Consider the following 18,274-nt stretch of genomic DNA (forward strand, 5'->3'; position numbering starts at 1 on the left):
CAAACTTGGATCTCCTGCATTAATAGGTAGGTCCTTTACCATCTAAGCCACCAGAGAAAGTGGTAAGGCATTGGCAAAACTGTCACCTGGATGATTGGGAAAGCAGACCAAGTAACTTAAGGACCTTGAAGCCCCAAGAGAAACTGGGAGTCCTTAGTGATTTTTTTACTTTGTAACACGTTTGCTTTCAGCAAAAGAGTAGTTCAGGGATTGAAGAGTCAGGAATGATTTTTTTTTGCCATCAGCCACCAATTTTCTTGCCATCAATTCTCAAATTTTATGATCTATGGCTGCAGTCTTTTCCTGGTTTAATTGCACCATGGAAATATTTTTCCCCTGCTTTATTTTATTTAATCACTGTGCTTTTTTTTGTTTCTTTTCATATTAAAAAAAATTTTGATTCCACAAATCCCACAACAACTTTACCTCAAATTGTCACAAACTCAATTATTTAGTCCTGTGCCTTGCATAGTAGTAACCTATATTAGATCTGTATTACATGTTAGACCATTTGAATAGAGTGGAGAAGCTTAATTAATGCAACCAATTGGCAAAATAGCCACTATATTGCAGAATGTTCTTGGGACAGAATATTGTATACCTATTTTAAATGGTATCTACAAAGAACTTTTAAGGACATTAGGAAATATCTGTGAATATTTGTAAGTGAAAAAAGCAAACCTAAAAATTTTATGTGAAAATACAAAAATAAGAATCCAAGAATGTCAAATGAAACAAAATACGTTCTCTGTGTGTGGAGGAGGTAGGGGGCAGGGTGCTTAATCTTAAAGTACAAATAACAACTTCTTTCTACTTCCAATGGCTTCCCTCACAGCTCAGTTGGTAAAGAATCTGCCTGCAATGTGGGAGACCTGGGTTCGATCCCCGGATTTGGAAGATCCCCTGGGGAAGGGAAAGGCTACCCACTCCAGTATTCTGGCCTGGAGAATTCCATGGACTGTATAGCCCATGGGGTCGCAAAGAGTCGGACATAACTGAGTGACTTTCACTTTCTACTTCCAAACCACTTTTCACAAAATGTAATCAAGAAAGTGAGGAGGATACAGGACTTGGGAAGAAGTCAGTGGAATAACTGGAGTCAATTGCAGATAATTTTAAAGAAGGGAGGATCTTCAACAGGGTTTTTCCTAGATGCTAGAGTGTAAGTTTGGCAGGAAAGAAGGAGGACAAAGACAGGTGCTGGGGTTCAGATGGAAATGACAGAAAGTCTCCCATACAGAGGACAGCAAGCTCTTTAATGTGTATTCTTGGCATCTCAGTTCATGCTCTGACTGCATCGCTTCCTGCCATATGCAATTAATCTCTTTAGCCTTTACATGCTCATCTGTTAAATGGGAACAAAACTTCTAGCTATTTGAGACTCACATTTGTGAGGTCCAAATAAGATATCATAAGGACTTCCTTGGTGGTCCAGTGGTGAGGACTCCACTATAGGGGTGTGGGTTCCATCCCTGGTCAGGGAATTAAGATCCCACATACCAAGCAGTCAAAAATAATAATAATTAAAAAAGAGGTCATGAGTGAAAGCACTTGGAAGGTTCTAGATGTCCATACCATAGCAACGTTCCCATTGTTATTATTTACTAGTTGAAGCAGAGGCCAATAGAAAGGCATGGGCTCTGTGAGGGTGTGGCAAGGTAGGCTAACATATTTTAGGCCATCTTCTACTTCTTGCCAATCCCTACAGGCTGCTGAAGCTTTAACTTATTACATGATCACCCTTGTTAGTCACCATCCTTTGATGAGTTGGGCCTCTGCCAATGCATCTCCTTTGGACTACTTGGCTTCCCAGGTGGCACAGTGGTAAAGAATCCACCTGCCAATGCCCTAGACACAAGAGACTAGGGTTTGATTCCTGGGTCAGAAAGATCCCCTGGCAACCCACTCCAGTATTCATGCCTGGAGAATTCCAAGGACAGAGGAGCCTGACGGGCTACAGTGCATGGGGTAGCAAAAAGTCAGACACGACTGAGCACGCACGTAGTCAAGTAGTTGGACTACTTGGCCATACTCCATGATGATATGGTACAGCTGCTGTAAACGTTTCCCACAAGATTTTAAGCCACAGGCTTGTTTCCTTTCATGAACTTCACCACCATAACTGAATTCTATACATTCTCTATCCTCTATCTCCACTATAATTTAAAACTCTGTGTTACCCACAACTCTAACCATTGTTAAATTTATCCAGATGTGTGTGCATGTGTGTTTTTACATAGAAACTATGTTTACAGATTTTGGAGAAGGAAATGGCAACCCATTCCAGTATTCTTGCCTGGAAAATACCATGAACTGAAGATCCTGGAAGGCTACAGTTTATGGGGTCGCAAAGAGTAGGACACAACTGAGCGACTTCACTTTCTTTACTGATTTTAACATATTTTAAATTCTAAAAAGGAATCTTGAAGGCTTAGAATAAATTCCTCTTGTATACCCAAATATTCCCCCACATTCAGCCACTGAAAGCATCATCCTCATAAATTACATGTCAAAAATCTGCCTGTCTTTTATAAACACAAATTAGCACTTTGATTTCCAGAAGAACTTAACATAAGCTTCAGAATGATCACTAGACAAACAGGTTTTGCCTGCTAAAGAGGAAATTACTATTCTACATATTTAGAGGAGGGATATTCCAGTGATGATAAGACATATCTGTTTCCAACAAATAAGAAATGAAGTGGAGTGGGGGTGGGTATGGAAGAGAAGGTTCAGGAAGCCCATCTCAGAACCAGTGAGCTCTGGGTGACATGTGTGAAGTTCATGGGAAAATGGCAGCTGTTCCTGGGTGAAATACAAAATTTTGTCCAACCTGTTCCTGGATCCTTCTGTCATTGTGAGAAAAGCAAGTACACCCTCGACTTTGATCCAGGCTTCTCTGGATTAATAATGTTGGAGGGAGAGGCATGCTGAAGGGGATACTAAGAGTCTGAGGAAGACTGGACGCTCCTGGTCTGTTGATTTCTGCAAGATACTGAGGTCCTACATCTTACGATGGTTTTCATTCTCCAAATGCAATTCAAATTTGAATATTTTCTTTTTCAATGTCTCCTCTAATTCTATTGTTGTTCCCCAACACAGAGAGACAGTGATCTCTTCCAAGAAGTTCACCCAACTGGTCTGATCGCTAGAGATCTAGTTTCTACTCTATGCCTTCATGTGCTCTGGGGGTACCGTATTTTCTATCGGCTTTCAGCGTTCTTAACAAATGGAAAAGTTCTGCCAAATGGTGCCTCCTCCACTAAGTTGTTTAAGCAATAGCAGTTGTAGCAGCAACACGTAGGCAAAGTGTTTTAGAAATGGCTCCTCACCCCTTCAAGCATTGATATTGACCACATACAACACAAAAGCGACTTTGACAGTGATCTTGGCTTCTGCTCATTGGGAAGTAGACTAAGACCAGAGCATATTTTTTTTTTCTTTCTCAGTTTATCGCAAGAGCTGAAGGTTGGAAACACACAACTATCAGTGTGAAGTTGGACTCTTAAGTTTAAGTCATGCTACATCTTTACATTCACCAGACTCCTAACAGTTCAGCCTTTGGGCCTAAAGCAGTTGCATGCATACTTTCACTTGACACTACTTCTAAATTTCAGACTTATAAAACTCCTGAGACAGAGAAACACTAAATGTCAATAGCCTACATTGTACAAAACCCCTTCAAAGTATGAACCTGAAAGAACAAAACACAAACAACACAATAACCACACATGTGAGCATGCAAACACACACACACATACACACACACTAGATAAAAGAGGAAGAAACGCAAGGCAAAATGCAGCAACATTCCTTAAGAGGTTTATATTTCTTGTATTTTTCTCTTTCATTATGAGTTAGTCCCTAAAAGGGGACATTTTTCACAAGTCACTTCCAAGGAATGTAAACAACTACCTTCTAAATCATCCTAGCAGAAATTAGCATGACTATCTGTGAAATAGATTATAAACTTGAGTAGATGTTTCACAATAATTGTTAAGCATGAAGGACTGTATCACTGATTTGAGAAGTATGGAAAACACCTTCTAAATTATATAATTTTGAGCTGAAGTGATCATTTTCCCACTGATAATTAAATCCCCATATAGCTTGGTACCACATCTTCAATTCACAAACAAGGGTTTGGAAAGCCACTTTTTAGCAACGTAAGACAGATCTACTGTAGCACTAAAAATGAGTACCACTCAGTAGACAGAAACATTTCGGAGATTAGAGGCAGAGAGCAAAACGCCCTGTATATCACAACACACCAGGAGTTGATGTATGCTTGTTATGGGACTAGCATGGGCACAGCCCAACTGTCAACAGACCACTTCTAGTACTATCAGAGAACTGGTGATACTGGGGGTCCTCGTTTCTTGGAAAAAACATCCTTCCTTTGGATAGCTAGCCTATCACGGGCTGCTATAGCCCCTCACCCCTCTATGTGAGTAGCTCCATCCATTTCACCAGTTTCAATTCCAACCACCATCTTCAAACTCTTTAGCTTAACGTTATTAAGGCTGCATGTAAAACTCTGACTTACATTAACAATCATGTAAGAAATTGAAAAAAACAGAGGCCTTGAGCAGGCTGATTTGAATAGCAGGATCTGACAATATGAGAAGTAACACACTTGATACTCTTGACATTCTTAGGCTTTGCGTTGAGAAATACAATGCAGGTCCACTGAAGAAACGAGGCACAAATATACTAGATATTTGCATGAATCATTGCATTTGGGAACAGTAGTTGTTGAAATAGGTAATAGGTAATATCCAAATGGTTAAAGTACTTCCTACCATTATAGAGGAAACAAATTTCTGAACTACATTCTTTGTCGGAGATCAGATGTCAGAGCTCTGGTCAATAATTCCAGAAATGGATGGAAGCATCTGAGATGCTTTTTACAGATTCAAAAGAAGAATAACGACATATGAGCAAAGACATGGAGGTGATGATGGTGGAGAACAAATTTAGTTTAGGGAGGACTTCTTGGCTCTAAAATCTTTATTATTATTTATTATCACGTAACACTTCACTGGATACAACCAGTTTTCAGTGGACTAAAAACTGAAATCTTTGTTTCATAAATTCATTAGTGCTTTAATTGTCTCAGGATGAGAATTAAAGAGTAAGTATATCAAACATATACACATATGCATATGAATACAATATTTTTAAGTGTACTGATATTTCTGATTTCCTCCAGCAGAGGTCAGAAAATAGCAACACAGGAACACGAAAATCTATGTACCAAACGAATATTTTAGAGTGATTTTCTCTAGATGAGATTATTGAAGGGATTTTTTAATTGTTTTTCTCTACCCAAGTTTTCTTCTTATATTTTTACAATAAACCTGCTTTCCTTTTGTAATAATTAGAAAGCAATAACATTCATTTGAATTTCATGAAGACCAGTGTTGGCATATATATTTATTCTCTATCAAATCAGACATAGTGTTTAATTATTTTCTTAGCTGCATGTGGATTATATGAAATAGCTAAAGAAAGAAGCATATTTGGTCATCATTCTGAAAAATTCAAGTATAACATCCTTGCCACAATTGATGGCTGTGAGCAATCTCTTTCAAACAAGGAACATAGTGTTGGCGGAAAGATTTCCAGAAAAACGAAGTGTCCTGAACATAGCTCCTGACTGCCAAGAAACCCTGCCCACACAAAGACAGAAAAATGAATTTAATTTCTAGTCATCATCTCCTTTGTCCAGAGAAATCTAAAAGAGATCCTAATGTTCTGGGAATTCAGTCTCTGCAGGTCTTAAATGTTAGGACATGAAGACAGAAGAAATCAGTCAAGATGATCTACATATAAAAGCCAGGAACACAATGAATGATGTTTACAAGGAGTTGCTGATGAATGTTCAATAAATCATGCTATCACCATGCTTCATTTTCATTTCTAATTCATGTGTCTCTTTTCCTACTAGACACATGGAAGCAAGGTGAAAAGGCTCATAAAACAAAATCTGAAGATCAAACAAAACATTTATTATAAATGTTACCCACATTATACCAAATCAGATAGATTTTTATTTTCTGTTTCATTAAACAATTCACAACATATAGTCTATTGTTTGTCCTTCTTAATATTATCATCCACTAATAATATACACGTTGACACTATTATGTGATTCAAAACTAACCGTTGCTAGTTTCTTCTGTCTCCTAAGGGTGTAATTTTTTCCAGTGAGGAACTTGTCTCTATATTGCTCAATTCCATTTTAGGAGGTAAGTAAGGAAGAGAGAGGAAAGATTGAAATTAAAAATCTCTGCCAGTCCTTCTGTGGGACTTCAGAGTAGGGTCCAGCACAGTTGACTGTTTGTCAGAGAACATCAGTAATATTTTGGACCAAGACAGAGATGCTGGGAAAACAAGGATCAGGGAATTGTGTGAAGAGTCTAAAGGGAGAAACATGGTGGGAGACTGGAATCCACAGAAAAATGTGGCCAGTGAGAAATCACCAAGGGCACCCTGTTTGAAGAGCTTCCTAGAATTACAGTGTCCGATATTCAGTTCTAAGTCGTTTCTGTGATTGAACCCCTCACTCCCACTGTTCAAAATTTCAGTCCAGTCTACTGAACTGGGGTGGTCCAAAGAAGTCAAGACAAAGAGGTGAATTCGAACCCCGGTTGACATAGAGCAAAGGAAAGAAGAGAGTCATAGGCCATGAATGTGAATGAGCATATGTGTCATGGAAGCAAGAACCATGGACCACAAATGATCATGAGAATGTGAGACCCAGTAAACTCACAGAAATTTGAGGGAGATCAACGGAGCTTTCCCACAGAAGATGAAATTTTGGACTTGACCTATTTTTATGTAAATCTCCAAAAGAGAGTGAGTTTAGCCTATATATAGAACATAATAACCAAATTTCAAAATAATTACATTACACATATTGCAAATACTCTATCACGTGATGTTTAAGATAGCATTTGTAAAACTGTACGCAAGTTTTTACATACATGAAAGAGCCCTAATTATTTTAATAGAGGTATTTAATAAATCATATATGTTTTTTTCTCTATTGGTTTTGTTCAACTTGTTACCAAATGGTTAATACCACTTCATCAATAACCTTCCCAAATAGGTTTAGAATTAGTCTTTGAAAACAGTAAAAAAAATTCTTAGAATGGTTGACATATACTTATAAAATACATATGCGTCATTCAAGGACGAAGGAGATTGTCTGAGGGGAGGATCTGGAATTTGTACTAATATATGGAAATACCGATAGAAAAATCTCCAAATCCTTCAAAGGTTGTTCCAGGCTTACCTTTGTATGGTGAATCAGACGCTCTACTTCATTCACTTTGTAGGTCTCCAATCCTAGCTCCTTGGATAATCTTAAGATATGATTCTGAGTTGGCCCAACATAAGATCCTCCAAGGTCCACATATTTAACTTTTTGGTTCTGTTTTCCCATGGGAAGAAATAAAAATAAATATTTGTGAAACTGTTATTCTTAAGATAAAAAAGACAGCCCTAAAAAAAGCAGATTGGCATTTCACAGGTTCTTAGACACACCTTGAGGAATATCTATAGAAAATTGGACTCTGTTCTCAACTCTACCTCATTCATGCAACTAAATGGTTATTGAATCATTCTTAATTTTAAACTAAAATTGATTGGACTTGAAATAAGCAAGAGATTTCTGAACCCCATCATTCTCACTACGTACCACAACGTGCTCTGGGTTTTACTGACTTAGATTTGTAAACTATGAATTATTGATGAATTTCTCTTTACTTAGCATTTCTGGCTAATTTTGAGGCACCTAATGCTAGAGGAAAAGCAAGAAAGGAAAAGACCACTTTTTTATTGAAGTATAGTTGATTTACAATGTTTCAGGTGTGTAGCAAAAAGATTCAGTTTTATGTGTGTGTGTATATATATATGTGTGTATATATATATATATATATATATTATTTTTCAGATTCTTTTCCACTATAGGTTACTAGAAATTTTTTATATACTTCCCTGTGCTATACAGTAGTTCCTTGTTGTTTATTTTATATATAGTAGTGTGTATCTGTTAATCCCAAACTCCTAATTTTAATCCCAAACTCCCTTCCCCTCTATTCACTTTGGTAACCATGTTTGTTTTCTATGTGAGTCAGTTTCTGTTTTGTAAGTTCATCTGTATCATTTTTAAAGCATTTACATATAAATGATATCATATGATAATTGCCTTTCTTTGTGTGACTTTCTTCATCTAGTATGATAAACTCTAAATCCATCCAGGAAATGACAATTTCTTTTGTGGTTTGTTAAACCAGACACTTGAAAGATAGCATTAGAGTCCTAATTTAAACCTTTGAAATTGCTCTTATGTTCAGTAGAAAGGTTTTCATATGGTTTTGAATTAGCTTCCTTTGCAAAGACTAAGGACCAACCTTTGAAAAAGAGTGACTAGAAAAACTCCCTATGTTTGAACACATCCCAACATAACTGGATTCCTAATAGTCAGGGGCACCAGAGCAGGTCCTTCTTTTCTGTTTTTGTTGGTTTATTGTATGATGGTATGGTTTAGTTGCTAAGTTGCATCCAACTCCTGAGATCCCATGGACTGTAGCCCTCCAGGCTCCTCTGTCCATGGGATTCTCCAGGCAAGAATACTGGTGTGGGTTGCCACTTCCTTCTCCAGGGGATCTTCCTGACCCAGGGATGGAACTTGGGTCTCTTGAATTGGCAGGTGGATTCTTTATCACCTGAGTCACTATACCTCCCCCACTTAAAAAAAGGGGGAATATATGTTTCATAAGGGCAGGGAGTCTTTGTTTTACTCACTAATGTATTTCAAACATCTAATTATTGATGCAATTGTATATGGGGAAAGTGCCAAATGTTATGAGGCAAGAAGAGAAAATGGACAGAAGAAAGACATGGAAAGAAAGCAAATTGAGAGGCTTTGGAGTGTTTTGAAGTAATTTTCACTCTCTTGAAAAGAGTCAAGTGAAGTTCAAGACTTTCAGAAAGAAAAAAGGAAACTCAGTTTCAGGGTCACATTTTTCCAGCCCATTCTTATTGTCTTACCCTAAGGGTGTAAGTCCTGCCTCCCACGCGGTCCCGGGCTTCCAGAACAATCACATTCAGGCCAGAGTCATGCAGAAGTTTGGCTGCTGCCATACCTGGTAGAAAATACAAGAAGAAATCAGAACCAAACACTCAACTCCAGATAAGCTCCCCGTGCTAACAGCCAATGAGAAAAGTCTATGTTGGCTCATAACAGGTGTCTAGGGTTTCTCAATAGAGACCCAGATTCCAAGTCTGCAAAACCAACTGCTATTTCTTGAAAGAATAAAAAAGGGTTTCATGTTTAGTAAAAGTCTCAAACCTTAAAAAACTTCTTTGGTCACTATATCAAAATGTTTATCTTTAAAGACTAAATTACATGATTATGTGTCTGACAACATGAAAGAAAACACAAAGCCCCACAAAAAAGAAATGTATAAGCCCCAGCAAACCCAAGACCAAATGGGGCAACTGACTTCATTCTCAAGGCAAATCTGAAAATCCAATAAATTTAGGTGAAGGAGTGAAGGGGTGAGTCAATCTTCAAAGCATGTGAAAGGACCTAAAATTCACTATTAAAACTGAACTTTGGGAAGTTGATGTAAACTTACAAAACCAAAGACATAAAATGCAACTCATTTAATTGTGCTCATTCCCTGTAGGATCCGTCACTGAAGAATAAAATGACTCCATCCATTTATTCATCTACTAATGTAGTCAAAAATACTGTATGCCTACTACAATTCCAACATCATGAATTCAACATAACAAAACAGTTTACTGAGATACATTTATATACAATAAACTTTAACCAATGAGTTCAGTGAGTTTTGATAAAGTATAAAGCTTAGTGTAGAGTTCAAATATGTAATTTTTGGTATAAGAACATCCTGAATGTAGTTTTTGAACTCACAAATCTTCAAATTCTGCATCTTTGACTTATAGATTTTAGTAAGAGTTTTTTCAGACAAGATAACTCTAGTGTCCTTACCACAATGAATTGAATTTACTCAGTTCCAAATACCTTACTCATTTGCTTTATGAAATCAAACAAAATCAAGGAAATGCCAAAATGCTGTGCCTTACAGAGAAATGAAACAGTTTCTACCTTGTCTTTTAAAAATAATAGCTCTGGAACTTTTAGATCCCACTAGTGGTAAAGAATCCATCTGCCAATGCAGGAGACACAGGAGATGTAGTTTCAATCCCTGGGTTGGGAAGATCCCCTGGAAGAGGAAATGGTGACCCATCCCAGTATCCTTGACCGGAAAATCCCGTGGACAGAGGAGCCTGGCGGGCTACAGTCCATGGGGTCGCAAAGAGTCAGACACGATTGAGCAAAAATCCCTACGAAAATAGCTCACATTCCTATAGTGCATACAACATTTCAGATGCTATTCTGAGTGTTTTAATGTATCAATTCAATGAATTTTCATAGCAATCCAATTTTAAAAAAAGGTACTATTGATATTCCCATTTTATGGCTGAGGAAACTGAAGCACAAAGAGGTGTCCAAGATCACATAATGAGCCAGCAACAAAGCCAGGCAGTTTCACGCCAGTGTCTGCTTCTATAACCACTATGAGCATTGGTTTCCATGGGGCCTCAGAGCCATCCTTTTCATAAATCGCATCTCTCAATTTCTGCTTCAGGAGAAATTACATTTCAAAAGTGTTTTTCACTTTGTTTGGGTCAACCATGTTTTGAAAGCACATTTGTATCTTGTGGTTTGATAAGAATCCATGGAACATAAGATATGAGTCTACCGTGGAAGCCATAATGAAAAGACGAGGCTCCATTCACCCTCTGTGAGCTGTCCTAAAAGAGGAAACCCATTTTTTTTAAAGAGGCTTATGTGACATTTCATTATTTGAGTTAATCCACCTTCTGATAACTGTCCCTGGAGACAAGGCCAGAACATCCAGCAGGTGGTGGGGTGATGGTGCCAAAGTCCACCCCCCTACACACACACAGTGTGCACAAGCATTGCACAACCCTAATTTAGAAATACAAGGCTTGGATTTTTAACTACAGTTTCCTAATTTTACCTCCATAAAGAAAAAAAAAAGAAAACCTTTCTATTGAGTCAAAATTGCCCACGATTCAATGCCATCTCTCTTATCAAGCATCAGTTCAACAAATGAAATATGAAATAACATGCAGCCATAGTAACAGCAGTTATCATAGAATTCAGATAGACTTGCTAAGCATGTTGAGGCTTAAAAAGGGGCTCAGAATGAAACACAACATCACTCAAATACACTAGTATTTTATAGTCCACAAAAGACATTACTAAGTAAGTACCTAATGCCATACAGAAACATTTACTAGAACAAGCCATCAAATCATTATCAAATCATTGACTAGAGTTCTCTAGGTTCATGTGCCTTAGAAAAGCATAAATAGAAATTACAAAAGTATCTTTAAATAGAGCAATGCAAAAATATGTTGTGGGAAATACCTCACAATTTGTCTCACTCATGCTCATGCGGGGTGGTATTCAAAATGTTTGTTGGACATTAACCGACAAAGACTGATTTGAAAAATAATTGACCCAAATAACAATGGCTTAAGAAAGTCCTTGCAGTTTGTTTCTGTTTAGTCGCTAAGTTGTGTCTGACTCTTTGCAACCCCATGGACTGCAGCACGCCAGGCTTCCCTGTCCTTCACTATCCCCTGGAGTTTGCTCAAACTCATGTCCATTGAGTCGGTGATGCCATCCAACCATCTCATCCTCTGCATTTTAGGAAGAAGGAATTTTAGGGTACCAAAGAAACTGAGGAGTTGGAGTCTGGTCTGGAGGTTATTAAGATTGTCAAGATGTATAAACAACATGGTCTTACTGTATAGCACAGAGAACTATATCAAATATCTTCTGATAAATCACAATGGAAAAAACACTTAAAAAAGAAGGTATGTATGTATAGATAGATAGATAGATATAACAGAATCACTGTGCTATACAGCAGAAATTAATCCAAACATTGTAAACCAGTTACATACTTCAATAAAAATTTTTTTCCATTTATTTTTATTAGTTGGAGGCTAATTACTTTACATCATTGCAGTGGTTTTTGTCATACATTGAAATGAATTAGCCATGGCAATAAAATTTTTTTAATAAAGAAAATTTAAAAAGATTGTTTACATGTAGCTCTCAAAGGAGGGGCTTCCCCAGTGACTCAGTGGTAAAGAATTCGCCTGCTAATATAGGAGACAAGGAGATGAGGGTTGATCCCTGGCTTGGGAAGATCCCCTGGAGGAGGAAATGGCAACCCACTCCAATATTCTTGCCTGGGAAATCCCATGGACAGAGGAGACTGGTGGGCTACAGTCCATAGTCCATGGTGTTGTTCAGTGTTACACAACTGAGCTCTCAAGGGATTCCTCACTGATGACTGGCAAAAGGATTAATGGTTTGATTAATCAAAAGTTAAGCAAACAACTAAGGACCCAGAGCCCCCAGGGCTAACAACAAGGTTGTTTCCCAAGAGTTCATGTTTATGTCAGTAATTTGGAACTTTTAACACATTTTGCCATAAAACAAAAATAGGAGAGATGGTGTGTTCTCTTGGAAATCTGAGAATTTTAAAATGTAATACTATTGTGAAAAATAATATAAAGTAGAAACACTAAACAAAGTAATCAGTGCTGTTGAAACCCTTAGGCAATCATTTCCTGACACAATGCAGTAACAGCTAAAAAAAAAAGGAGAAAGAAAATATCCACGATAATAACAAACACCATCATAAAGCATTGAGCATTGCTTTGCTCTGTGGGAAGTAGTGTTTCACATAGAAAACCCATTTGATTTTCACCACAGTACTGACAGGTATTATTATCCTCATTTTATTTTTTATTATTTTTTTATTATCCTCATTTTAAAAAGAAAAAAAAAATGGAGGCTAAGAAACATTCACTGACTTGCCATAGACTATACAATTTAGTAAATGGTGAGGGTTCAGCCCCAAACCGGAATTCTTAGCCACCACCCTTGGACCAAAAAGCAAAAGTTAAAAATGCAGTAACTCTATACACAGATTGGTGCAGTGTCTTAAAAACATTCTGCTTTCCATCTAAACAGAAGAATCTTAAAATATTGGTTTTTCTTTTAAACAGATATTTAATTTTTGCAAACAGTTTGAAAGTGAAAGTGGAAATAAAGTCTCTCAGTTGTATCTGACTCTTTGTGACCCCATGGACTGCATGCAGCCTGCCAGGCTCCTCCGTCCATGGCATTTTCCAGGCAAGCATACTGGAGTGGGTTGCCATTTCCTTCTCCAGGGATTAAACCCAGATCTCCCACATTATGGCAGACTGTTTAGGCAACCAGTTTAGAAACAAGTATATAATCGTTGCCTACTTTTAAAAAGCTAATAAAAACTTGAATTTAATATGCAGGATCAATGAAAATTTCACAAACAAATGATTATTTGGCATGTTCAGAAGTAGCCCCTATGTGTCCTAGACAGATCCCTGATAAGATCATCTCACTTGTTAGTTCTAAATGGTGCAGGATCTATGGTATTTTGGCTCAGGGAGTCTCCTTTGGATGAATAAGCATAGTATGGCATAGCTGACTAAATGGTAGACAAAAGCCTAATGCCATGAAACAATCAAAATATTGCATCTCCCTTTCCACGTAGTTCACTTGGAAAATTTCCTCAAAGTGATGACTATCTCAATTATTTGGATATTTCAATCTGTATTAGACACCCAAATTATTTTAAGTACCTAGAAATCAGTAGATTGCAGCATTATTAACATTCTATGCTTCCTGTTTTGTGCCATGGAAAAGGGCTTAAGAATTAGAGACTGTAGGAGGCTGAAAAGTACACAGTGCAAGTAACAAAAAGGCTTCTACGAGTCTTAAGAACAGTGAAGGAGTTGGGATTTGGAAGGAAGATAAAAATCAAAAGCACCATCTGCCTCACTCTTAGCTTTGTCAGTCTGTCTCATGTCCTTCCTATCAAAAGCTGATATTTAACAGAATTTTTCGGCATTTTGAAATGCAAGGCTAATTGTTCTGAAAACATTATCAAATATCAGTACTTCCATGTTACAAAGGACTTTTTCTCAGTTTAAAATTATCAAAAAAGTATCGTGTTGACCAAAACTGAGAGAAAAAAATTCACGGTACCGCAAAGCATCTCTAAACTTATAACCCTAGTGAACATTATAAGCACGCTCTTAGGAAAGAAAAAAGCCAAAAACATGCAAATAGCCCTCATCACCTCTGTCACTTCTGACAAAGCAACAGTTTTATGAGAAAATTCTAGAAACAACCAAGTGACCTTCTAATCAAAGAACTGGAATTCTTTGATGTCTCTACAAAGAATGCCTTTTCAGTTATTTAACACATATGCACACAAAAGAGGCTGGGGTAAGAAGAAAAAATATCACCAATGTGAGACTAAATTCATTAAAGGAAAGTGGCATTTATAGGTACAATTCAGACGTTAATTGCTGAACTCTTCAACACAGAGTAGAGAGGCAGGTGGACACGGGTTCAATCCTTGGTCAGGGAACTAAGATCCCACATGCCCTGCAGTGGTGCCAAAAAAAAAAAAAGAAGAAGAAGAAGAAAGAAAGTTGTGATCAGTGTGTTCTCAGGAAAGAGGAATCAGTCTGCACTTAAGGAAAAGTAACTGTTTGGTCAAAGCATTTCTTAATGAATAGTTTGGTGGTTTAGTTCCCAAAAGATGGGAATATTTTGAGCACTGACTACAGGCCAGTTTCAATTCCAAATGTTTTACATATAAGAATTTATTTATTCTCCTAACAGCTCTATGACATTGGCAGATGTAAAAAGCAAAGCACAGAGAAGTCAAGTAACATACCCAAGGTCACACAGCTGGTGACCAGCAGGGCCAGTATTCAAATCTAGGCAGTGTAACTCCAGAAAACAAACATGGAAAGCAGTCTTCCTCACACTAAATGATGAAACACTGAAAGCCTTCTGTAGAACATCACGAACCATATAAATACCAGAGCCACTGCTAGCACATTCCATGCCTTTATGTAAATTACAGGAAGAAAGAAGAAATTACACTCGTGGCAGGTAAGTTTCAAAAAAGCATCCCTTCTTCAGGTGAATACAGCTCACATTGATGCTTGGCTAGCAGTGTGTGGGCTGGATTGCATTCCCCCTCTTTCTCTGCATCAGCCCAAATAGCTCATGCTGTGGCCTCAAAACTCAGAGAACTTATTTCCTGAATGATAAGAATTTAATTACCTAGTCTTTGTGTCCTCAATGTGAGTACACAGTTGGCACTTACCTGGATTCATTTAATAGCCTTCAGTAAAGTTGATATTTAATTACTTAGTCAAGAAATAAACAACTGGCTGCAGAGTGGTGTCTATATAACCATATTTAATATAGTATAAGAAAACTAAAATTTTTATGCACATTGAAACTGATTTCTTGTCACACCAGAAATGGTAAAGGGACTTTACCAAAGAAAAAGAGCTGGAAAGAAAGCCAGCCAATCAATTATAATAATCACCTTACATTGGTACAGCACTATAGTTTCCAATTCTCACACACATTCAGTTCTTAACAATAAGCCTTTGAGACTCGCATTGTTTATCCTATTTTTCAGATTAGAAAATGGAGGCTCATAGAGATTCTCAAGGGCTTGCTCAGTGTGACACAATTAGCGATGACAGAGCTCGGTCTAAAGTTTAGTTCTGTTTCTGTGTCCTGGGTGTTTTTCATTAGTCACGTGACTTCCTATAACATACAAAGGCCAAAGTTGTTTAAAAAAATTGCTCAAAGTGTTCGGATGGAGGATCGGGATGGGGAATACATGTAAATCCATGGCTGATTCATGTCAATGTGACAAAAACCACTACAATAAAAAAGAAAAGAAAAAAAATAAATCTCAAAAAAGAAAAATAGAATATTTCTTTATTGACTTTCTTGGAAAGGATATATTGATAAAAAACCACCTTAAGCATATCAGTGTGCAAAACCCCAGGACCATGTCATTTACAGGCAGATGTGAAGACAGTAGGACACCTCCACTAAACTACTGATTAGGAGATGCTTTGGCCAAAGAGTTCCTCCTTCTTAAGTCCAGACTGACTCCTCTTTCCTGAGAACACACTGATCACAACTTTCTTTCTTTTTTTGAGCAGTGCCACATGGCACGTGGGGTCTTAGATACCTGACTGGGGATTGAACCCATGCCCCTGCATTGGGAATGCCGAGTCTTCACCACTGGACCACCAAGGAAGTCCCACAACTTTCTTGAAAACTGAAATAACACATGATATGAACCAAACGTACCAATGTGCACCGTCCTTTTGATCACGGAGAAGCAAAGTCTAGAATAAGATTATTCACATCTTGCTCCCAAATACGAAAAATGTAAGACTCCAAGTCTTCTTGGAAGCCCTTTGCTCTGTTTTCTCTTAGACAGTCAAAATATACAACCCCCAAAACAAATGGCAATAGCTGCTAAAATACAGGAGACCTTTACTGAAGCCTTAGGCCGTAGGATGATTTATGCTCTTGAAAAGGAGAGAAAAAAAAATCAAACTTTCATGAGTTGCCATAGAAACCTTTCTCCAGATGTGCTGCTTCTGAAATACTATAATGAGACTGCCTTCCAAGGCCTTTCAGAATATGTCTAAAACCATACATATCATTTTATCATACTTTATATGTAAATTATTGCATTTTCCTAAAATGTCAGCCATCATCATGAGTCTTGTTTCATAGCCAAGCTCTTGTCTTTGTTATATGAAAGGAGTGGGGTTATCTTTTGTGTTCTACAATTGTGGTGGACAAAATTTGTTCTTGTCTTACCTCAATATGATCTCCTAAGAAAAAAGGAGGTAAACCCAGAAATTCCAGCTTGGTCTTTCCCAAATATGTGTGGTATAGTCTTCATTTTTAAAATTGGCACATAAAACTATAATCATTTAATTCACCTGCCTTGAAATCTTTTGGAAATTCAATGGAATATATATAAATAAATAAACATACTCCTTTAGCAATACTGTTTTTGAAGTATCAAAAACAATCATATGATTCCACCATAATTTCCCTGACTATGATTTAAAGGTGAAATATCTCATTGCCATGATAGCAGCCCTCCTATGGACTACCAGCATGATTAAAAAAATTTTTTTTTACCAACATGGTTTTTAGAATCACAAGGTGGAATATAAAATCGCAGAGATATCATTCCCACTTCGGCTCACCCACTCTCTACACCCTAGTCTCTGAAAGAGCTGGGTGTTACAAATGCCCAGAAAAGGGTCAGAAGTCTGCTGTAGAATACTTTAAACACTTCTCATTTAAACAGCTCCATTCACCAAAACTGAGATGATCAACTTGGAATTCCAGAACAGAATAAAATGTGGGCATTGTTATGGAAAAGAAATCTGGATGAGATTAACAAGTAACTGGAAGAAATGAAGTTACAAGGCAGTCACTTGGGAGTCTAGTTTGGAGCCTGGCCCAGGAGTTTTACTTCGCCCCAGAAATACTCTTGTGACCTAGAGACCAAGGCAGTCAGTGGTGTGCAAGGACTAGAGTGAAGGGAAAACAGAGCCTTGTTCAAGGACAAGGCATTCTATAGAAAAGCTCCATGTCTAACAGGCCTAATAAACTGTATGACCTTGGACATGAGTCCTCGCCTGTCTGGCCCTCACTTTCCCCATCTATAGAATAAAATGATTAGATTAACCCCCTTTCCATCCTGTGATTAGACTACATGAGACAAGACAACAATTTTAAATAATCCAAGATTTCATGATATAGGTGGTGTCTTCACAACCCCAAAGCATTATCCCAAAGCCTGCCCTGTGGAGAATGAAAATTGAGTGACCTCCAGAGGTGTTAATAAAAAACATGAGATTTTTGTGCTATGCTGGAACAAGGAAATGCATATTCAAACAAAGCTGGTTGAGGATAGGCATGCTAAGGTAATTAGAGGTAAAAGGTCCTGATGCTGTGATTTCCTCCGAAATGCATCACAAAATAAGAAGGATTGATGGATAAAGAGCAGGATGGATAGATAGACAATACGAAATAAGGCAAATATAGCAAAAATGTTAACCACAGAATTTAGTTGGTAGGTATATGAGTGTTGACTGTATAATTCCTTGAAAATTTTCACAATAAGAAAATTCTGGGGGAAAAAACCATTAAATCAAGTAGTCAAAAGGTACAAACTTCCAGTTAGAAACTAAGTCATTGTGATGTGATGTATCATATGGTGAC

General features: G+C 37.5%; 1 protein-coding gene across 1 annotated transcript in view; it reads right to left on the reverse strand.

Moving 5' to 3' along the window:
• Nucleotides 1–18,274, reverse strand: part of MAOB (monoamine oxidase B) — a 115,251-nt gene that overhangs the window by 63,184 nt on the left and 33,793 nt on the right. Inside the window, exons 2-3 of the mRNA XM_020878856.2 lie at nucleotides 9,061–9,155; nucleotides 7,301–7,438 (exon numbers count right to left, since the gene is read on the reverse strand). Coding sequence (XP_020734515.1) covers nucleotides 7,301–7,438; nucleotides 9,061–9,155 — 233 coding nt within the window. The remainder of the gene's footprint in view (nucleotides 1–7,300; nucleotides 7,439–9,060; nucleotides 9,156–18,274) is intronic.

Source organism: Odocoileus virginianus, chromosome X (genome assembly GCF_023699985.2).
Source record: "Odocoileus virginianus isolate 20LAN1187 ecotype Illinois chromosome X, Ovbor_1.2, whole genome shotgun sequence".
NCBI lineage: Eukaryota > Metazoa > Chordata > Mammalia > Artiodactyla > Cervidae > Odocoileus > Odocoileus virginianus.